This window comes from Akanthomyces muscarius (genome assembly GCF_028009165.1).
Source record: "Akanthomyces muscarius strain Ve6 chromosome Unknown contig_18, whole genome shotgun sequence".
Classification (NCBI taxonomy): domain Eukaryota; kingdom Fungi; phylum Ascomycota; class Sordariomycetes; order Hypocreales; family Cordycipitaceae; genus Akanthomyces; species Akanthomyces muscarius.
Window position 1 is genome coordinate 500244 of NW_026611618.1, and position 21557 is coordinate 521800.

Below are 21557 nucleotides of genomic sequence, written 5' to 3' on the forward strand. Positions count from 1 at the left end.
TGCCTCGAGTTACTTCCGTTCGTAGCATCAAGCACGTGCTGCCTTTATCGTCCCTTCTCCCCTCCCCCCCACACTAATGTCATGATTTTAGAGGATAAATAGCTGGGCGAGGAGAAGTCAGCACATTAGGCCATACTATTAACTTTTCGTAGAAAGGGAGAAGCTCGTATTGCCGCCCCACCAACGTAGCCGTTCCGGTCCGCGCAGTAGCTCCGACGGAAGTGGAATATATTTGATATGTCGCCACGCTCTACATATCCATTGATTTGCTTACTACATTGCCTCACAATGGCGACGTGCTGGCGCTACGCCGTTTCGAATGGTCACCAGCAGCGCGTGCCGCAGCGGCAGAGGCACACAAGCCGTCCGTCTCCCACGCCGTTGGTCTCGGTCTAATGCATGAGTTGCTGGAGCTGGCACACAAGAGTTCCGGGAAATGATACTGTGTCATGCAATAAGCCGACATGGGCCGATCACGCGAAAGGTGGGTCATACAGCTCGAGCTACCAAGCGCGTTTGAGTCTCCCATCTTGGCTATCAACGTCTCTGCCATTCTTTTCATCTTCGCTCGGGTTACTGTCATGCACACAGTCTAGTCATTCTCCATAGCTGGAGAGTCTCGCCCCGATGAAGGTGCCCCGAAACCAAAGCAGGAATTTTCTCGGACGAAATTGAGTTTTAATGGGCAGTGTATTTGTTGTCAATTCTGCGTCACTTATAGTACATGTTTCTTGCCGGCTATGCGCAGGCGGCTGGATAGATGACAATAGCCGGCTTGGCCAATTCCGAACCTCGCTACTACCGATTTGTATATATAGAGACTTGGACACGACGGTAATGCCATCCATCTCCGTTTTCGCCGTAAACAAGAATGCCTTCTCCACAGACCATGACCAAGCAGGCCAATTTGCGTATGCCCGACCATAAGTTTCAGAAGCCAGGTCAGAGTTCGGAGGAACAGTCAGACGATGCAAAAGAAGATGCAAAGTATAAGGCTATTGATGTTAACAAAACTTTATATGGCTTGGAGAGGGCGGGGGAGCGGGATCTTGCACTACCCGTCGCTGCCTCTACCCCACGGGAAACAGCAAGCACTAGCTATGGCGCTCTCTGCACCTCCGGCGCAGAGATGGAGCAATCGGGCTGCGGCAGGTTGCCTGACTCATATACGATCGTCGTTGTTATCGTGAGCCAGTGTGTTCACAGCAATGTCGTAGCCTCCACAAAGATCGAGTCTCCAGTGCTGGCATCGACGACTCGCAAGAGGAAAGCGACGCAGACCGAGTGTAACCTGCCATACCGAAGTGCTGTTCCGGGTAAGAAATACAATAAAACTATGAATGACGGCACATCTGACTAAGACATGCCATCAAACAGAAGTACGTGGTGTTCTGGGTGATCTCAAGGTGAGTGATGAGCTACGGAGATCATGATCCTATGTCCAATGAGAGTGATTGACATTTCAATAGAGTTCACGCGGACGTACGAGAATGCAGGACGAAAAACGTGACAGAGTGACGAAGAGACTTTCTCATCTGCCGTGGTTTCATTCTGAGCTTCCGGCGAAGATCAAAAGATCATTTTTGTCACCAGGAGAAAAGGAAATAGCAGAGAAGGGGGCTGAGGCTAAGAAATGGCAGCTTCGCTAAAATGGAAGAACGCAAAATTTATGTGGCATAAGTTGTACTTCCTTTACGAGCGTGGCTACTAAAACGTGGTCGGACTCAGGGGCGAGTTCCAGGAAGCTTTGTTGTCATAGGCCATATCCGTGAGTGGTCGCCTGTTGGCCCGCAGCTACAGCGGCTCCCGTGGGGCACATGCTAGATATGGATGGATAAAGCTTAGTGGTGGTGCAGCGTCCTAGCTGAAGAGGAGCCGCAAGAGCAAGGCCGGAAGCCGCGAGCATTGAGCGAGAGAACGGTAGGGAGGCAGGTGGTGGTAGAAGGAGAGTCACGATGACAGGGGTATTGATAGGGCAGGGTATGGAGGAGAAGGCGCCATAATCTTATCACATATCCGTCGACACATTCCAACCATAATACTTGTCAGCGGGCGGGGGTTAGTATAGCAATAACCTGCGATAGAGAGTTTTCTACTCCGTAGTCACAACGAACTTCGACGGAAGCTAGACTGAAAGTAGTGGCGAGCAATTAGACGCAATGGCAATCTGCTCAACGATGGCAAGCTCCATCGGAAGCCAAGCCCATGGGGGTGCCACGTTTATCTCAGGTCTACCAGCCACTCGCTATAGCTATTCACGTTTGTAAGTGGTGACGAAACCCGCGCCGTGATGCGCACTGTCTATACAACAGATTTGGAGTATTTGCGGGCCCACATTAGCACTATTCACAGATGAACTCTGCTTCTATGACGCACCGATGTATTTGGATAGGGATATTCACATATACTTCAATCACCTACATGGCAAGATCGCAATTACAATCATCCACTCTCTTGAGACTTGCCTTGTAGGGGCATAATATCCGCTGCCCTGTTTTACCTAGTTTTTCTTGTAGTTGGGACGTCTCAACAGACCGTCAGCTGTGTTCCGCTCACCCAGTGCATAGTTTAGATTGAAATCATAAATCAGTCATCAGTGTAGCAATTTCAAGTATGGGCGTGGTGACTTGCTACCATGCCTTCACTAATACAGCGTAGGCCTGCTTTAATCCGAGGAAGTCGTTTGTTTGCTATATGGTCCCAACCCACAATCTTCATGGTTTTGTAGGGGGGGGATTTCACAGTGGAGCAGCGATCATAGTATAACTGTTATGCAATATAAGGGGTTATAGGCTGTCCACAACTGTGTGGTCGGCCACCATATTTGTATGACAATAACATGGTGCAAGTATGAAAGAGCGGGCTCTGCCTCCAACGCTGGAATGCCATGGTAAAGCTACCAATGCCTAGTCACATGCTAAGCGAGGTCTACTACTACCTGAGTGCATAGATACGGACGGCACTGCCACTCTTCTATCTTAATTCGCTTAAAGCTTCCATATCAAAAGCCCCGACGCATATCTTTGACTTCCCAATCCCTCCAGGCGTGGTTTTACGATTGTGTTTCAGGCGTAGAACACGATTTCGAGTGGAAATAATTCACATTCCGCAGCACCAATTCCGCAAAGGTAGGTAATTACAACCAACACAATATCAACAATCCGCAGCTCATCGGGGTTTCACGCTCACTCAAGGACCTGCGTACAATCTGCCGAGAAGAGGCCAACATGGCCTTACCAAGTACTGCATGGGCAGAGACAATGAAACCTGATGAAGCAGAGCGATTTTCAAGGGAGGAGGACATAGTAACCGCTGTTCAACGAGATCATGACGATATCAACCAGTGCCCAGGCAATCCATCCAAAGCAGCTTTTCGCCGCAAAAGCAACACTTGAGGTCCTTAGAGGGCTACCCGCGTATGCTCGGTTCAGAGTATTCTCTGAACCACATACTTTTGACAGCAGGGTACGCTTTTCCAATGGTAGCTGGGGAATTGACCCTGATGAACAGCCTGGCATTCGAGGTTTTGCTATTAAGATTCTAGGCGTGGATGGCGAAGGTGTCGATGGATCTCTTGCCAAGGCACACCATATCTTGATGGTCCTAACAGATCCTTTTGGTACTGACATTCCCGACTTCATTGAAACGACACAGAAATTGGAGGGTTAATGGTACATTTGATGAAGTTGCAATGAAATTCCATGGTTTCGCCAGTAGCATGTTTCATAAGCGTATCTGATCTGTGTCATAGAGTTATTTTAAAGGGACCCATAATACTGTACCAGAGTAGATAAACTACTTCGCTTACTTGCAGCCTTCTGCGGCCTTTGAGAGTTGTCGAAGAGCAAACCCGGCGCCCATGCCCTGCACGCTTAAATTTGTTATGTAGTCGTAATGTTCTACAGTAATGCCTTTTCCATGCGTGGAATCGCAGACTCCATCGCCCTGTGACCTCTTCATTTAGCAATGTTTCTTTTATAAAGCACGGGGTTGAAGAGCTTACAAAGTTGCATACGTCGAGCGTCTTTGAGACCCAGTCATCGGGGACTGCTAGCGTGGTGTCGAGGAAGACGAAAGCACCATCCACATCAGCCGTCGAGCTTCCGCCGTTGATGTCGACGTTGCAGGCTAACGCTGCTTTGTGGAATGGGTTGCCAATCAGAAAGACGCCTTTGACGGCGTCAAATAAAGCACCTGTAAGGTAGGGAAGCGCGCCAACAGTAGCCGAGGCTCCCTGAGAATATCCCTGAAGAATAAAGCATTCGTCTGGACTGCTAGCGAGAGTGGAGTTCATATGGTTCAGAATCTAGAGTGGCGATTGTTACCCAACAGTCCTCTAGCAAAAACAGGTTCCACATACATCTTCGGTGCCGATTTTTGGACTGTGGACAGTATCTGCAAAGTAGACAGTGTTATACTGTAGCAGGTCGTTAGCGAGCCGCTAGCTGAATGTATCTGTGTAGTCTCACGGTCTTTCCTCCTGGTCGCTGGCTGTGAATATTTCGGTTCATAAGCTGAAACCCCAAAGACTCGGTTTGCGGCTCTGAAGTGCCTCGCGTGTTGATGATTGCTGCAACATAAATAAACCGGTTTAGAAAATAAACGCGACGAGGTGGAATCATGATAGTCAGGACTCGACTCACTGTAGGTAGAGCAAGGCGCCGCGGCGGTACAGGCCGCTGCCGCCAGGACCTTCCAAAGGCCTGCAATGGCCAAGTAGCGCAGCATTGTTGAACAGTTCAATGTAAATTGACAGACTGTGCTGAATGATTTCCGCGTACTTGCCAACATACCATGTGCCTTATATAGATAACCTGGAAATTCTTTACGATCTGGTCGGTTCAGCCAGCTTGCCTCGGTATAGACATGAAGAGGTCAGTCCAACAGACACATGTGTGCGCATGGACAGTTTAAGTCGCCGTATCTTGATCACTACTACCAATTAAACTGGATCGCGTTTCTCAAAATTATTAGCATAATAGTTTATAATACAAGCTTGGAGACGCGAGGCATCGAAAACAAGTGCTAGTGAAGGAAGCAAACTGTGCTTCCAAGATTCAGTATATCCATAGACGACAATGATGCTTTTTTCGTCAAAAACCATTTATATATTCCTACTCCTATAGGTGTATAGTCTGACTATGAGGTATCAGCTCGCATTAGCTGATGGCCCAGTAACCACACAAGGAGTAGCATAATAGAAGAACCCTGCGCGACATGCTAATAGGGGGTAGTAATAGTCACATGGCTGGTTTTTGTGGCCACAATTGATGAAAATACGACTAACTATAGCAACGCGAAAGCAATAGTAGAGAGATGAACGTGTACATGAGGAAAAGGTTGTCATGCACGAGGCATCGAAGATCACTTCCTAGTGTGGATAAATATGTCGACGCTGGAAAAGGCAGGGATCAAGACAGTCTGAATTTCTGCAGGAATACCCTAGAAACTCTATCGACTAACGCAAGGCTCATTCTCTGCAGTCGAACTTTTTCCAGCTTTTAATGCCATCTTCAAAATCGCGTTCGTCCTCGTTTTTGTCCTACATACTTTCCCATGACCCCGCAAATTGTGTTTTTTTTTTTTGGCAGCAGTAGGCAATAAATACATTTTGCATCTATCCTAGCAGTAGTAACACTTCATGTAGACTGATGCGGCCATATCGTGGCAAGTCTTGGACTCGCGCAAACTCTCCTTACCTTGCAAGTTATCGTATCGCTGGGCTAGCACCACTGCCCCCTAGGCACGTCTAGATGTCCACCACCTGCTCGCTCGCCGTCTCCTACAGTGCAGGTATGAGATCGAAAATGCCACGTACCTAGATGCGGCCATGACTCGGCGAATACAGAGTAGTGATAAAAGATAGTAGGCTTATCTATGATACTACTCTAGTATTAGCTTACGGTAGTATAGCAAGCGATGAACACTAAAAAAAAGGTGATACAAAGCTAGACAGTATCACATTCGTGAGGTTCAATCGCAGAGAGGGCCTGAAGTCTCGACTGCACCAGCACGTAGAATGCATTAGCATTGATCACTCACTTGGAAACGATAATACAGGCGCATGAACTACTAGATACGCATCTCGTCAAGAAAAAAAAAGTCGTCAAGTTTCATTCAACTAGATATGGTGTACATGATTTATTCCCAGGCCGCTGACTATACAAAGGAAAAAAGAGTTTCGCCCTCTTTTATTTTTAAAAAAAAAATCTTTTGCCGCTGCGACATCGCAGCTTAAAAGTTGGCAGTGACCTTTTCCTCCGTGTCCTGCAGGGCCCAGGCGCTGGCGTGCTTCTTGGAGCGGACAGAGGTGGCCTGCGCGGCGGTGAAGCCCTTGGCCTCGACGGCCGGGTTGTAGCCGAGCTTGTTGATCTTGCCGACCTCCTCGTTGGTGAGCTTGGGCGCGGCCTTGCCGTCGGCGCGGGCGAGCACGCTGACGACGACGGCACCGCCCAGGCCCAGGTTGTGCTGCAGGGCGTACTTTGTGTCGGCCACCTCGCGGTTGTTGGCCCAGCCGCGCAGGTGCCAGACGAGCTCGGCGGCCTGGGCGATGCCGGTGGCGCCGAGCGGGTGGCCCTTGGAGATGAGGCCGCCGGAGGGGTTGACGAGGTACTTGCCGCCGTAGGTGATGTCGCCCTTGCGGACCATCTCGTGGGCCTTGCCGTGCTCGCAGAGGCCGAGGGCGTCGAGAACGAGCATCTCGTTGGCGGAGAAGCAGTCGTGCAGCTCGACGACCTTGACGTCCTGCGCCGTGATGCCGGCCTGCTTGAGGGCGACGTCCTTGGCGTGCTGCGTCATCTCAAAGCCGAGCAGGTCGATGGAGCTCTTGGAGAAGAGCGAGGGCGCGTCGGTGGCGAGGCACTGGCCCGCGATGAGCACCGCCTGGCTCTTGAGGTGCGGGCGGGCGTCGAGGAACTCCTGCGAGACGAGCACGGCGGCGGCGCCGCCGTCGCTCGTCGGGCAGCACTGCAGCTTGGTGAGGGGGTCGAAGATGGTGGGCGACTTGAGGATCTGCTCCTTTGTGTAGACCTGCTGGAACTGCGAGTAGGGGTTGTTGGGCGAGTGCGCGTGGTTGACGCGCGCAATCTCGGCAAAGTCCTCGTTGGTGGCGCCAAACTTCTCCTTGTACTCGCGGCCGCCGTTGCCAAACATCTGGGGCGCGCCGGGGGCGGGCTCGAAGCCGCGCGTCTCGGCCATCATGTTGACGGTGGTGCCGAGCGGGTTCTCGCGGTCGTTGAAGAAGCTCTGCAGCGAGCCGGCCATCATCTTCTCGAAGCCGACGACGAGGACGCAGTCGGCGGCGCCCGAGGCGACAAAGGTGCGGCCCATGGCGAGGCCGGTGCTGCCGGTGGCGCAGTTGTTGTTGACGTTGTAGATGGGCACCTTGGTCATGCCGAACTGGTAGAAGACGCGCTGGCCGCAGGTCGAGTCGCCGTAGCAGTAGCAGGCGACGCCCTGGTCGACGTCGTCGTAGCTGATCTGCGCGTCGAGCAGCGCCTTGACGCCGGCCTCGAAGCCGAGCTCGGTGTAGTCGACGTTGCCGCGGGGCTTGATGAACTTGGTCATGCCCACACCGAGGATGTAGACGGGGGCGAGTTGGCGGACCATGATGGGCGGGTTTGTGATGTTTTCTGTGAGGAGAAAATGGGGTATATGGGGATGAGATGGGGGGGTGGGATATCACAGAAGGGTATAGATGATGAAAAGACGATGATGGGAGTGAGAGAGGAATGGAGGAGGAGCAAGGGCTAGGATGGGGATATATAAGAGGCACGGCTAGTTAGCCTCGGAACCGATAAATGGCTACGGCAAATAGCAGGCTGCTGGTAATACACACGCAGGCGCGGGGCCCCGGGACGACGGCTCCAGTGGAGACTTTCAGATGCAAATGGGTTGACATGTCCAACGGAATGAGATTTACGACTGCGTTTTTTTTCCTCATGCTCGAGAAAATGCTATGCAAACCAGGTGTCATGTCTGAGTGCGACCGAGGCAGAGATCCAATACCCTAGCTACCGTAAACACGATTGATGCCATCAGGATACCGCCAACTGCCGACTTGATCGTCAACAGAAAAAGCTCGCCATATGAATTCCGCCCATGGAGTTTCCAGCTTGTATCCCCGCACTGCAGCAGCTCTAGTGTCTCTAGTGGCCACGCTGGGTTGGGGGCTCTGGCCGAGGGTGGCCAATGGGCATAGACTCTGGGGGAGCATATAGCCGCTTTTGCCTCTAGATGCCAGAAACAACCGAACAGACTAATGAACCGATGCAGGCAACGATTAAAAAAGGCGCCCGATTATAAATCTTAATCATGTGAATATCATCACCCTCCCAGCACGTCAATTTTTCTAATTTGTCTTGAGAGGTTTTTTATTTTTTTTTATTCTCGCCTCTGATCTCGACGGGCTCGCCGTCCACGCCCGTCCAGTTGCCTAGCTGTTTGTATAGCCGTTCTAGGTACCGTGTGGCGACCAGTGACAGACGGACAGTGACGTAGCGCTGTTGAGTCTCCAATGTACCCCCGTACCGAGGTCCGGCCCATCGGTGGCCACAGCACATCGCACAGGCTGCATGCCTCTCCAGAGGGATGGCCTGATTACACACGTCCACAGGTTGCGCTTGGCCATGGTAGATGCAACCAATTATATTCAATTTTCCAATATTACACACAGATTTCCACGATGCTACAACACGCTTCCCTTTCGCCATTTCCTTGTTCTTTTCTTCGTGGAATTCTGCCTTGCTGCGACGGGCTTACGTGCAAAATTTGTCAGCGCCAGCCCCCCGGCGCAACTGGCCCCCGACCCATCGGCCGAGTTCCCTCAACACCAAAAACTCATGCATCGTCACTTTTCCCTATCGGCCGAGTCCAGCACTCTTCACAGCAAACAAACTGTCCGACCGACGCGCATCCCATTCGTAAGCCAAAGTAAGAGAAAAAAATCTTCTCCCCACAGCCATATATAAAAACAGTTTCCATCTGCTCCTAGACAATAAAAATAAAAAACTTCATTTCAATCTCAACTCACATTTACTTTGATCAAACGTGCCTTTATACTCTCCAGGTCTCTCAACGCACAGCTTATTCACCACCACTTCCACATCCTCAACCCCAAATATGCACATCTACATCACCGGAGGCAGCGGCCGCAACGGCTCCCTCGTCATCGCCGAGGCCCTCCAGCGCGGGCACACCGTCACCGCGCTCGTCCGCAACCCCTCCTCCATGCCCTCCCACGCCAATCTCACCGTCCTCCAGGGCTCGCCCCTCAACCAGTCCGACGTCGAGCGCGCCCTCGCCACCCCCCTCCGCGCCTCCGCCGTCGTCAGCACCCTGAGCCTCGCCCGCACCGGCACCTCTCCCTTTTCGCCTCTGCGCGGCGACACGACGCCCGACTTCATGTCGCGCGCCACCTCTGTCCTTCTATCTGCGCTCTCCGCCGTCGTCTCCAACCCCCCAGCCTCGGCCCCAAAAATCATCATCAACTCCACGCTCGGCGCGGGCGACTCCTGGGGAAACATGGCCTGGCCGTTTCGCCTGCTGTTCAGCCAGACGCCGATGCGCTTCGGCGTCGCGGACCATAACCTCGTGGACGGGCTGGTGCGCGCCAGCGGACGGCGCTTCGTGCTGGCGCGCGCGGGGCGCCTGACGGAGCAGAAGAAGGAGGAGGACCCGGTGGCGGATGTCAGGGTGCTGCCGGATAATGCAAAGGGTCTGGGTGTTGCGGATGCGTTGACGAGGCAGAGCCTGGCGAGGTGGCTGTTGCGTGCCGCGGAGGAGGACACGTGGGATGGCAAGGCGCCGGTGCTGGTCAACTGATTAAAAGGCTGTTTCGGGATTTGTATACATATTGTTGCATTAATGTTATCTTATATACATAGACATAATTAGTTCATTCGTCCTCATGTACAAGTTCGTCCTAGATTAGAGTCTCCTCGTTGTCGTCTTCAAGAATTTGGATAGGCCAGGTGCGACTAGTGATGCTCGGTAGTATCAAGTATCAAGAGGCTGGCGTGGGAAAAGACAAAGTTATACCAACAACTTGTTATCCTTTGGTCGTACCAGGCTCTGACAATGGTTCATCTGCGCAAGCGATCCACAAATGAAAGTACAGACAAGAGCCAAACGCCACGGCACATTAAAGTACATGCATCCCTCCAGATGTGCAGAGTCGCATAGGCGCATCGGTTACGCCAGGCTAGTCCCATCCATCCCAGATGAGCCAGCCACCAAACTGTTGCACCGCTGCAGCCGGATTGCTCATGTGCGTATGGCCGTGCATATACCCATCGGAGCTATATGCTTCATGTCCACCGTGCTGCACAGAGCGCACCTTTTCAATCGTCGTGTTGGACGAGCGGAGCAGTAGACTCAGCACACCGTAGAGGCCGCGTACGATTTCATCGGCTCGCGGCTCCGGCTTCCTCACCGACTCCAGTACGAGTGCCAGCGTCAAGAGGTCCTTGGTATCATTGCCGGTCGCGTGTGTGGTCAAAATTTCGAGCGACTTTTCCACCGTGCCAATCAACCGGTCTGGTGACCAAATGGGCAGCGTCTCTGGTTTGTACGACGGGTAGTCGTCTCCACCAAACTCTGGCGTTTGGCGTTGATGGCCACCAATCATGTTATCAGCACTGCGGTGTGCTGACTGTATGTAGTAACAGACACTCAGTGCTGCTTGTGCGATGTCATGCTTTAGCATTTGATGATACATGGCAGTAATGGTTTCGAAATAAGGTTGCCGCGGGTCGATTTCATCCAGGTACTTGAGAATCACCATCGAGGACCTCAGGTGCGCACGTGTAATCTGTGGCGGCGCATCAGGTGTTCCCATGGCCAAGCTGCGATATAACGCAAGAAGCGGACGCCTCGCGTGCATGTCGAGAATGACACGCGACCTCCACATCTTGCTCTTTTGTGTATCGTTGAGTATCCCTTGACGAGGAAACAAGTAGTTGATATCTTCAAGAAACCTGTCCAGCTTGGCGCCTACGTCCAGGACTTCTTGATAGTCCCGAATCGAGTCGATATTGTTTACCAAGTAAGCAACCTTCATACGCACCGGCAGTGTCATGGCACCATACACCTGGAGCTGATTGTCTGTAATCTGGTCAATCGGCCTGGATGGCGGCAGCTCTCTCATACCCTCAAACAGCTCGACGTCGTCCAAATTCCGTGGCGGTCGACAGGTGAAGTCGCCTTCTCGCACAGATGTGGGCATATTCAGTGCAATTGATAAATGCACGTCGATATCCAGAATGGTGAACCAGAGTCGCCGACGCAGCTCGCTCTGGAAGATAGTCATGCGAGGGCCAAATTCTGACGGGTCGCGATGAAGTCCCATCGACATGGCGCTGCGTACAATGTAGCCAAGCTGAGCCCATAATTCATTGGTGCGTTGTGTCACCATTCGCTGGGCATGCAATAGCAGCACTTCGACCTGCAAGGATGCAAACTCGACGCGTTGCTTGCCCTTGAGGCTATCCAACCAGCTGCGAACCAATGCGCAGCTCGTAGGATTGTGCACCCCGTCAACCCTCTCGTGCAAAATGCCCTTGGATTTCGTTTCAAATCGAGAAGCCGTCGATAGTACAGCCAGGAGCTGCGGTAAAAAGGATTCGGCTTGCTGTTTGCCGCCCCAATACATGTTGTATTGCTCCATAAACGAGGGTATGTGAAGGATGCGATAGATTGTCTCGGAAGAATCCACATAGGAGGTGACCAGTCGATCGCAAACGTCTTTTGGAGGCAAGATATCCGTCATGCGCTTCTGAACGGGCATCATGGAATCGACAAAGACTGAAATTGGAGTCAGGGCCTGGGCATAGTTTTCGTGCATGAAGTGGTGCGCAGCACGAAAATCTGACAAGATTTCCCGACCGCCGGCAATGGTTTGGTGCTGCTGGATAAAAACTTTGGCGTCGTCAAACAAGTTGAGCATGACCCTAGAGCTTCCTTGCCCGAAGAATCGGGTCCGCTTGGCACCATTCTTGACGCTGAGCCCGCGAATCGTATCTACGGTGCCTGCAACAACACGGCCAGCGCTCAAATCAGTGCCCGCTGGACTCCGTACCATGACCTGCTTCTCTAGTCGCTCCATTCGCAGGGATAGCTCTTCCAAAAGTGGCAGTCCAGCGCCATCGCCGTTTTTGGCTGCTGCGACAGCGGCGGCAAGGCTGCCCGGCTCGCCGGTGGTGGACGTGACGGAAGGTGCAGTGCCGGGGGGGCAATTGCGCTTAGAAGGACGGCCAGGCTCGGCGGCTTCAACGTCGGAGACATCCGAGTCGGGCTGTCCATCTGCATCAGCTGAATATTTGCAGGCGCGGTTCGATTTCTGGCACTGCGAGCAGGGGCAGAGCCGGTCGCAACGGAGCTTCCGTTTACGGCACTCTGTACAAGACTTGACGGGCCGGGGGCGCTTGACGCTGCGCTGATGGGACTGGGGTTGCGAAAGGGGCTGCTGAGGGGCGGGCTGCTGCTTTTGCGGTGTCTGTTGCTGGGGCAGCTGTGGTTGCGGGTGCGGCGACTGCGATGCGGCGGCATGCGCATGGACGGGGAGCATCTGCGCCGGCGGCCCAGGCTGCTGCTGCCGGGGCTGCTGGAGACCGTCGAACTGGCCGGCAGCGCCCATTGTTGCGATTGCGCCGGCGGAAATGTGTGTCGGGAAGGAAGCGACGGTATCAATGGCGCATCGGGATGCGTCGCGCAAAATGTTATTGGGGAGTAGTTGACGCCAGGGTGGTCAAGCAGAGACGGGACATGCCGTAGTGGCGCGGGAGGGTAAGAACCGGCAGATGATGGAAGGCGAGTAGCCGGGCTGTCGCTGGTAGAGACTGATGTAAATGGCAAGGAATTCCAGAACAAAGAAGCCAAAAGAGAATAGTTGGAGCTGGTGTTTCGCGCAATCAGTCGTTGTTTTTCGTTGCAGCGGCGGACGCGCGGTAGTTTAGGCTATCGGGAGCCTATGGGCGATTGGTTCGATTCCGTCAGATGATGGCTGGCCAGGCTGGTGTGGGCGGGAAACTTTGGCCCAGGCTGTCGCGAAATGAGATGGACCACCGTCTGACTGCTGGACAAATCGGCGGCAGAGGCTTCTCCGCGGGGACTTTAGTTGGCGCAAAGGTACAGACAGAGCAGAAGAGAGTTGGAGGAAAAGGAAACGAGTAGGCGGTCGGCTGAAGGTGAGAGCCGTCCGTCACGGCGCTTGCTCGGGTTGTCTTTTGGTTGGGCTGGGCTGGGTCAGAAGCAGCCTGTCCGCACGACTCGGCCGGAAGGTACGAGGCAACCCAGCAGGGACAAGGGCGTCGAGGCTAACTCAACTTAGTCTCTGCTAGTTCAACCTAGTGCGCTTTGGTGTGGTCGTGAGGTGTGTGGATGTGGGAGCGAGTGTGGGCTCGGCAGAGCGCAGCGGACTGCAGCCGGGGTTTTGGAACAAGTCTAATAACGTGCAAGAGGAACGAGGGCCGGACCTGGGCACGATCGCAGGCAGCCAGCCAGGTCTTGTGAGCTGGGTTCTTATCGGGGCTCGCTTGGCTCGAGTGACGACGAGGGTAAATGACGTGCAAGACTAGGTAGGCAGAGAGGGTGAATCAAGAGCTCACGATGTAGTTGGTTCGGAAAGTCGTGATGCCGCTGTAGTGTCTGCCATTGGCGGCCAAGATTGTCGAGTACAAGCTGGCGATGAGCACTATAGTGACGATAAATGGCCATTGGCAGTTAAAAGGCCGAGGATGAAGCTTCTGCAATATACCAATACTCGGCATTCACACAGGATCCAAGGAGGAGCAAACAGCGAGCCGTCCGTCTATCTGAGGCAGTGAGTGGCTGCGCACTGGCACGGCCACAGCTGACAGCTGGCGGATCCAAAGGCTGCCACTGCAAGCCGTGCCAGGGCTCTCTTTACCATGTTTCCGTAATCTGTACATGCACTCGAGAGAATATCCTTGACTGCCGCAATACCAAGCTTCAAGCCGCCTATTTAGATGCAAGGCAGCTAGCTACAAATCGTGCATGGCCATCTGCAGGCGGCCGCCGGCAGCGCTGCCATGACGTTTGCCTGGGCCCTGGCGCTCACTTAAAATTCGGACATGCGCGGTCCACAGACCCTGAGCTAAAGTATACAAAAATTTAAAGCCAAAAGTTAAAGCCAAAAAAAGAAAGAAAAAGAAAAAAAAAGGTACTCGGCAAAGTAGCACATTTCCTCGCGCTTTTTAGACTTTGTTTATCATTTAGCCGGTCGTAAGACGCCTGCATCATTTCCCCTCGAAGCATGACACCCGAGAAAGAAGGTGACAATCAACAGAGAGCGGGTTCGGCCGAGATAATCTCCTTTGGGCTCCAGTGCTTGGACTGGACTGACTCGAGGACACGACCAGCAAGTGCAGCAACGGCAGTTGACGCGCATCTCTGACCTGCACTGTAGTCTTCTTCCTCTCTTGCCAAGCCCAACGAGTCCCTGCGCGTCATCGCCCCGATTAGCCATCCGCCATGTTTAGCCCGGGTGTCCAGTCTGCCTAGTCACCAGTGTGCTCCCAACAAACTTTGGTCAAAGCAGCCGCCGAGCTGGCTCTCTCGCTCAGTTCAGCCCATGTAGCCGCAATTCCCTATCGTCGCTAGCGCCTCTTCGCCGCACGGCAAAATCGGAAATTTGGGAAGAGCACAGCTCCAGCTGTGTCCGTCTATCCTCCGTCAGCACTGCTCGATGGCCAACGCAGCCAATGGCCAATTGCATCCGAGGGCTGGTCTTTCTTCCTATTCCTGGCCTTGATCGGTAAACACTGCATAAACTAGTCGCGAGCACGATGCCTTGTCTCAGGATGGTGCCACATGGGCGGTATCCTTTCGAAACTCCGTATCAATCAGCCCTGCAGTCGTGCATGTCCGCCGCAGCAGGACCCTGGCTCCCGCCTGTTCCAAAAGTCGCATCTCCGGTGCAACATATGTTGACCAACTAAAGCCGAGAAAGCAAACCCCGTTGAAGAAACATGTCCGTGTCGTCTCGCGCCTCCATCAGTGCTTCCCACATCAAAATCCGCCTTCGTCAGCAGCACCCTGCAGCGACTTCCAAAGAAGGCGATGAGGCGGGCGAGCGGGCGATGAGTGAGATCAATGGCGCACCCATTTGCATCATCCTTACCGGCCGAGTGGGCAACGGGCAGCGCCGTCGTTGCAGGGGTCTCAAGTGTATGTGCCGTCGTTCCTCTCCTCCTCCTCCACCATCTCGGTCGTTGCCCGACACGGAGCATCCTCTTGCGCGGCGCACACGCATCACGCCACCAAGCAGTGAGAGGTATGTGCTCTTGATCGTGCTTACTAGTTTTTTTTTGAAAATAGTTGCCCATCAGAACAGTAAATGCTCCATCATGGTCAAAGTCAGGAATGAGATGCTCAGTTGCGGGCGCCGACTGATTTTCGTCCCATATCCTAGCCGTTGCGCTTTTTTTTTAAATCAGCCCCGGGTGCGGGTGGCCTGTACCTGATCTATCTAGCTAGTTAGTTCTAGCCAACTAGCTATTGCAACGTTCGAGTCGGGACGGACGGGCTCACTAAGATCCATAGGTACCCGCGGCACTTCTCTCACTGGTTGTTTCAGTTCCGAATCCGCTTCCGTAATAATGTCCCTCGCCCGTTCTATCCGTAAGCGCTTCTACACCAGCACTAAAAGAACAGACAGGGAAAGAATGAGAACTATGCTGGTCCATTTCATGAGGCCGCGCATCCGACGAGTTTCGGAGACATGCATCCCGCGGGCGCGCGGAGCCGAATGGCGGACAGGCACCCCATAGACTTTTTTGACCCTTCTTCTCCATCTCGGCACTGGCATGACGACTGCCGAGCTAAAACAAAACACCGAGGGGAGAAACAGAAAGAAATCCGCTCTTGTGCAGAAATCAGGCAACACGTACAGAAAGTAGGGTTTCAGACATATGTCTTGCAGTATTCTGGCCCCAAAAACTTTGCAAGTCAAGTAATTCTGTTACCAATTACCACTTGTCATTCAATTGCGATTTTAAACTTACACCACCACGGTCGGCCGAAATCCCACAGCTCGCTCCGGCGCACGGCGCAACCGTCGGAGCCGGGGCTCTCAGCTGAACGCCACCACCACCACGCTGCGTGTGTGGTCGCAATCCACGATTAATTTATTTGCTGGATTATTGAAACGCTGTTTATTAATCGAGAGGACTCGGCCCCAGTAGCGGCTGTTTTCTGCCTTTGCTCTACTTCGACCACTGATAGCAATCCCACGCGACACAACGCTGTGAGCTGAGGTGCGGGCGCGCCGCTCGTCACATCCCAAATAGGGCATATTCAACAACCAATATCATTCAAGAGACGCAGGGCTCATTTAAGCTGTTTATTTGCTTCTTATTTTCCGTCATCAGCGTAGTAGCTCATCTCCTCATATGCCGCTTTTCTAATAATGTAATACATGTCCAAGCACGGCGACGTCCTTCGAGAACCCCTTTCATCTATTTCCGCCGTGCCCTGGCCATCCACCCGGCACATCCCCATCCTCCTCTTCCACACCATACTCGTCGTGCTGTTCCTCAGCCTCTTCCGCAGGGGCACCGCGGCCGCCAACACCCAGCATCTGCATTAGATTACCCAGGAAGCCAGGCTCTCTGCTCCTGCGCGCATGCTCTTCCAGGTCCCGTCGCAGCTCCTCATCCGTCTCGTCGTCGTAATCTGATTCGTCGTCCGCTGCCGCCCCCATGCCAAACCCTCGGGCCGGCATACCGCCGCCGCGTTGCTGCGCACCGAGCATGTTTTGCATGCGTGCAAGGGCTTCGTTGGTGGCATCGTCTCTGCCGCCGCCGGCACGGTCGTCGGCCCATGGCAGCTGTGTGCCTTGGTACGTGAAGATGTTGTCCTCTTTCGCCGGCGGCATGGGGTCAAAGTCGTAGTTGGGCTGGCGCTCGAGCAGCTCGCGCGGCGCCAGGGTGATGAGGCTCGTCTGGCCTTCGAGGTAGACCAGTCGTGTGGCGCCGAGATCGGGCATCGCATCGTCGGCTGGTAGGTCGCCGACTTGTACCTTTTCGATGCTCTTGGCGACCTGTGTGAGAAGTGAGCTGGCCTGTGTGTTGTTCCAGAGATCCTTGGCAAAGTGCAGGTACAGCTTGACCCAGAACTGGCGCGAATCCGACTCGGCGTGGATGCCCCATATGGACGGTGGCGCGTCCAGGCCGAGCTCTTGGAAGAGCGCGCAGTACAGCCAAGGCACTCTCTGCATGCCCTTGGTGAGCGCCTCCTTTGCCGACTCCGTCTCGCCCATCTGTAGCATGGCCAAGATGCCGCTTTGCTTCAAGTAGATAAAATCTTCGTGCACATTGTACACATCCTCATCCACGTCTTGCAAGAAGTCCAGAAGCCATTTCGACTCGTGCGCGCGTACAGCCAAAAAGTGAAGGTAGTGCCTCATCGAGTAGGGATCTTTGGGGTCCAACGCATACAACAGCTTCGCCCACTCCAGCGCGGTGCGATATGTGCCCTTCCGCAGCAGACTCCGCAGGTAATGATAGCCCGCGAGCCAGAACTGTCTGTTCTCCGGGCGGCGGAATTCCAGTCTGGCCTTGCCCTGTTCGAGATTTTGACGAAACGCCGACGTTGTCACGCGACCAAACGTAAAGAGCGCGCGCTCGCACAGCTCCGACGACAGCGCCATGTTCTGGTCCTGCTTGGCCACGGCGCTGACTTGCAGCAGCGTCGAGATGTGATACGGCACGCGCTTGAGGAGATTAACCATGCGCATCGGGTCGCCAATCTGCACGCACGCGAAAAAGAGCATCTGCAGGCTGTCGTACTCTCCCTCGTGCAGGTACGCGTACTCGGTCGATGATCCATCGTCGGCCTTGGCAATCTCCTTCATGGTGAGGCCGCTCGCCGACTGGGCGGGCCAATAGTCGCGACCCTGAATGAAAGGATTGCGCCGCAGCGACACCTCGGGCAGCTTCTTCGCGTTGGGCGCCTGCGTACGCAGAAATGTCTCCAGATCCAACTGCGTGTTACCGCGCCCTCGTCGCATCTGCTGCTGCTGCTCCTGTTGCTGGCGCTCCTCTTCAGCCTGTGCTGACTCGATGATCTCGCGGCCAAAGAGATTGCGCATCTCGTTGATGGCTCGGAGATGATATGTGTTGATCTGAAAAATGCTATTGGACGCCACGGCGCGGCGCTGCTTCTCTTCGTCTTGCGCAGACGTGCCCTTTCCGGTGTTGGAGATTTTGAGCGCCTTGATCGCCTTGTCAATTTCATCTTCCTCGGTACCTCGAGCAGCCTCATGGTCCTCTGCCGCTGCCGATGCAGCCTTCTTTTTGCTCTTCTTCTTCTTCTTTCTATTCTTCTTTGCGCTCGCGGCCTGTTGCGGTGCATCTACCACAGGCTCAATTATCGCTCCGCCTTCGTCATCTTCGTCTTCGTCCGCTTCGGCGTCTGCGTCATCGTCGCCACCAAGAGCGGCAAACAGGTTTGGCTTGGGTCGGGCGGCCGGCACAGGCTCTCGTTCGCTCTCTTCGCCTTCATCAGACTCGTCGTTGTGTTTCTCAATAGCTTGTTCTAGCTCGCGCTGCTTCTGCAGCTTGCGCAGCTGTCTGGTCGACATTTTTTCTTCGTCTGTGTCGCGCGACAGAGGGGTCGATGGCGGGGTCGTGGTGTTCAAATTGATCGGCAGAAGCTTTAGCTGCGTGGCAAGCAGCAATCCAATAAATCTGTAGAGGAAGAAGAAATCAATGCACTCACGCCGTATTTTATATGGCGTTGTAGATCGATACACTTTTGCGGCGCACCTGCACGCTCACCCAGACTAGTTACTGAAGGAAGAAATTCCCATGTGTAGCATCGAGTCACACCGGCCGAGAGAGCCATGACGTTCTAATAATGCGGGTCACACAGCCTTGCCACTTTGAACCTTCAAAAAGGCCTCCAGCATTTGCCAAGTGCATTAAGATGTAGTATTTATAAAAACAGTTCTGATTAGAGCAGGGCATGAAGGCGTCTATCCAGAGCCCCATGTAAACTTTTCATCTCGCAGGTGTCTTTTTTATTGCCAGTGTACAATAAAAGCAATGTTCTCAGCAGGTGCGTCTCTTGGGGCTTCCTGCAATGAACTCGGTAACTGTCAGCTCATGATCAGCTACAACACTCGCATTTTCGCCGTTAAAATGGCTGTAACTGATTTGTTTATTTCTGTTTAGGTTGTTTCGCTGTCAGGTACCAGTTAGATATCCTGGCAGCCTCCTTCCCTGTGCCACAGTAGCCTGCTCTGGCATCCGTCGCACGCAGATGCCCTCCTGTACAACGGGTATCGTCGTAACTTCATTGCATCCCCTATGTCGTAAATCTGTCAAATAATGTCATGTAGGCGCAAGTCGCCACGCTCAAAACTGGTTCGCTCAATCCAGCTAAAATCATGCTCCATCTGCACTGGTCAAAAAACCCCAGTCCTCCTCCAATGCAATCCGAACTCCATGTAAGCTGTCCGTGGCCCTGCGTGTCCAAATGCTCCGAAGTATCCTTGATGAGCCATTGCAAAAATCATTTTCAAACAGTCATGTCGCTGGCCCCCGAGTCCCCAGTAATCGTTACAATATAAAGAAAATAAGGCGCCAGGCGTTAGCGCCTATGCTACAGGTCGCCGCCACCGGCCTGATACTGAGGTCGGCCACCACGGCCACGGCCGCCTCGACCTCTGCCGCCACGTCCACGGCCACGGCCACGATAGTTGCGGTATCCTCCGTCAACGCTGCCTTGGCCAAAAGTCTCCATGTTCTTGCGCTGCTCCTCGCCACGCCACTCGCGGCCACCGGGCTTCTGCCCGGTGGAAGCTCTGTCCTTGGCCTCACTCGAGATGTTGTCGAAGAAAGAAGTGGACTTATTGTACACAGCGGGTGTAGCGTCGGAGCCGTCGGCTTCCTCGACCTCGGCCCCTTCAGCTTCTTCGCCAGGCTGTTTGATTTCGTCCTTGTTGAACTTCTTGTTTGCTTCGGCAAAGTCAAAGTCTGAGTTGGGGACCTCGACCTTGACGGTGGCAGCTGCGACTCTGCCGCCACGACCGCGACCGCGAGGAGCCGTAGCTGGACGTCCAGCATTGACCTTCATTTCGTTGACCTTGTTGGTGAGGTTGTCCATGGCATTGCCTACGCCGTTGCCAAGCTGGGCCATGGCGACGGCAACAGCAGCTCGAGCTGCGCTGGTGGCATCTTGAACGCTGTTTGGCCCTGCGGCCGGGCCAGGGGCAGGCTGAGCTGCGCGCTGTTCCGCGTTGGGCAGAGAAAACGGCTTGGTACCGGCGCTGGTCAAAGGAATTACAGGATTGACCTTGTTTCTTTGGTTGGGGCCAGGTGCTCCGTTGGCGTTGAGGTTGGAGGCGGCGGCTTTGACGGCAGCAGTGGAGGGCTTGGATTCGACAGGAGGCGTAGGTGCAGTCTTTGCATCCTGACCGGAGGGAGCCTCAACCGGCTGTGGCTCGGGCTTTCCCGCCTGGGGAGGGCCTTGAGGTCCAGGGCCACCCTGAGGGCCACCGGGGGGGAAAGGCTGGTTTTGCCAGGGGCCAGGAGCACCAGGACCGCCGGGCGGGAAAGCTTGGCCCGGGAACCAGCCTGGAGGAGGAGGGTAAGGATAGGGCATGTTGCCGAATGCAGGGCCAGGCACGGGGCCAGGGCCGCCACGACCCCATTGACCAGGAGGACCACCTTGGAAGTTGGGATTGGGAGGGAATTGTTGTCCTGGGGGTCCTTGAGGGGGCCCCTGGGGAGGTACGTTCTGGTTGCCACCTTGTGCGCCACGGGGACGAGCCTTTATTCGAGTTAGCACATTCTCACATCGAGTTTGAAAGCATCAATAGGTGTGAGGTGTGGTTGGGAGATCAGAAGGAAGGCAACGGAAAGTTTCCACATAATTTGCGCCATCAGAGGTGACAAAGGTTTACATCCGTAAATATTTCATCATATAACCAGGGAGTTTGTTGGTGGGTAGTGCAGTACTTACTCCAAGGATAGCAGGGTCATCGGGGACGGCAGGAGGCTTGTTTTCCTTGATGCCAGGGTGCTCCTCAATGCGGAGGTCCTTTACATCGCTACCGCGGAATACGATATATTCGTAAACCTGTTCAGATGGAGCGATCTCCTCTGCAGGTCTGCCTTTGCGGCCCTCTGAGCCAAACGATCGCACATTTTCGAGCGAGACCGTGGACTCTTCCGAGTTGATCTCGTGTAGGGTGCCGACGTAGCTGATGCCATTGTCAGCGATTGAGCGTCTCCAAAGTCGGGGTAGCTAGGAAACATACCGGATATCGCTTTTTGAAATCAGGGAGATGCGGGATCTGTGGTCTGCGGTCAGTGATCGAGTCGAGTGGCAGCCGATGGGTGAGCTGCTAACCCAAGAAACTCCGACATGACGGAGGCACAGCACTACGTTGAGCACGTAGCAAACTGGCTGTGAAGAAGAAAATATGTTATATAAATTGAAGAGAGAGTGCCAGAGGCACGAGGTGGAGGGAGAGGAGTGAAGAAGAAGGTGATTGTGGAGAGAAAGGGAGATGTGGGAGAAGCAAGGCGGTG

At 53.9% G+C, this 21557-nt stretch overlaps 7 protein-coding genes across 9 annotated transcripts; 2 read left to right on the forward strand and 5 right to left on the reverse strand.

Moving 5' to 3' along the window:
• Window positions 1-871: 871 nt before the first annotated feature.
• On the forward strand, window positions 872-2003 carry LMH87_008636 (uncharacterized protein; the record flags this gene model as incomplete). The annotated part of the gene is made up of 5 exons (XM_056201837.1): window positions 872-1316; window positions 1378-1406; window positions 1470-1482; window positions 1742-1768; window positions 1963-2003. 5 exons carry the CDS (start codon window positions 872-874, stop codon window positions 2001-2003), a joined length of 555 nt encoding a protein of 184 aa, XP_056056459.1.
• Window positions 2004-3804: 1801 nt separating this feature from the next.
• Window positions 3805-4728, reverse strand: LMH87_008637 (uncharacterized protein; the record flags this gene model as incomplete). The annotated part of the gene is made up of 5 exons (XM_056201838.1): window positions 3805-3945; window positions 4004-4306; window positions 4361-4417; window positions 4470-4570; window positions 4644-4728. The coding sequence occupies 5 exons, from the start codon at window positions 4726-4728 to the stop codon at window positions 3805-3807; spliced, it is 687 nt and encodes a 228-aa protein (XP_056056460.1).
• Window positions 4729-6234: 1506 nt separating this feature from the next.
• Window positions 6235-7608, reverse strand: LMH87_008638 (uncharacterized protein; the record flags this gene model as incomplete). Of its 2 annotated transcripts, none has more annotated exons than XM_056201840.1 (1): window positions 6235-7608. In XM_056201840.1, the coding sequence occupies one exon, from the start codon at window positions 7606-7608 to the stop codon at window positions 6235-6237; it is 1374 nt and encodes a 457-aa protein (XP_056056462.1). The 2 variants fall into 2 exon arrangements, with proteins under 2 accessions (XP_056056462.1, XP_056056461.1); XM_056201839.1 differs by having other exon boundaries at window positions 6235-7566.
• A 1512-nt stretch (window positions 7609-9120) lies between these two features.
• On the forward strand, window positions 9121-9822 carry LMH87_008639 (uncharacterized protein; the record flags this gene model as incomplete). The annotated part of the gene is made up of 1 exon (XM_056201841.1): window positions 9121-9822. One exon carries the CDS (start codon window positions 9121-9123, stop codon window positions 9820-9822), a length of 702 nt encoding a protein of 233 aa, XP_056056463.1.
• A 379-nt stretch (window positions 9823-10201) lies between these two features.
• Window positions 10202-12634, reverse strand: LMH87_008640 (uncharacterized protein; the record flags this gene model as incomplete). 2 transcript variants are annotated; one of them, XM_056201842.1, is made up of 2 exons in its annotated part: window positions 11115-11123; window positions 11213-12634. In XM_056201842.1, the coding sequence occupies 2 exons, from the start codon at window positions 12632-12634 to the stop codon at window positions 11115-11117; spliced, it is 1431 nt and encodes a 476-aa protein (XP_056056465.1). The 2 variants fall into 2 exon arrangements, with proteins under 2 accessions (XP_056056464.1, XP_056056465.1); XM_056201843.1 differs by having other exon boundaries at window positions 10202-12634.
• Window positions 12635-16471: 3837 nt separating this feature from the next.
• LMH87_008641 (uncharacterized protein) lies at window positions 16472-18601 on the reverse strand (the record flags this gene model as incomplete). The annotated part of the gene is made up of 1 exon (XM_056201844.1): window positions 16472-18601. The coding sequence occupies one exon, from the start codon at window positions 18599-18601 to the stop codon at window positions 16472-16474; it is 2130 nt and encodes a 709-aa protein (XP_056056466.1).
• A 1022-nt stretch (window positions 18602-19623) lies between these two features.
• On the reverse strand, window positions 19624-21392 carry LMH87_008642 (uncharacterized protein; the record flags this gene model as incomplete). The annotated part of the gene is made up of 4 exons (XM_056201846.1): window positions 19624-20793; window positions 20986-21226; window positions 21284-21319; window positions 21376-21392. 4 exons carry the CDS (start codon window positions 21390-21392, stop codon window positions 19624-19626), a joined length of 1464 nt encoding a protein of 487 aa, XP_056056467.1.
• Window positions 21393-21557: the final 165 nt, after the last annotated feature.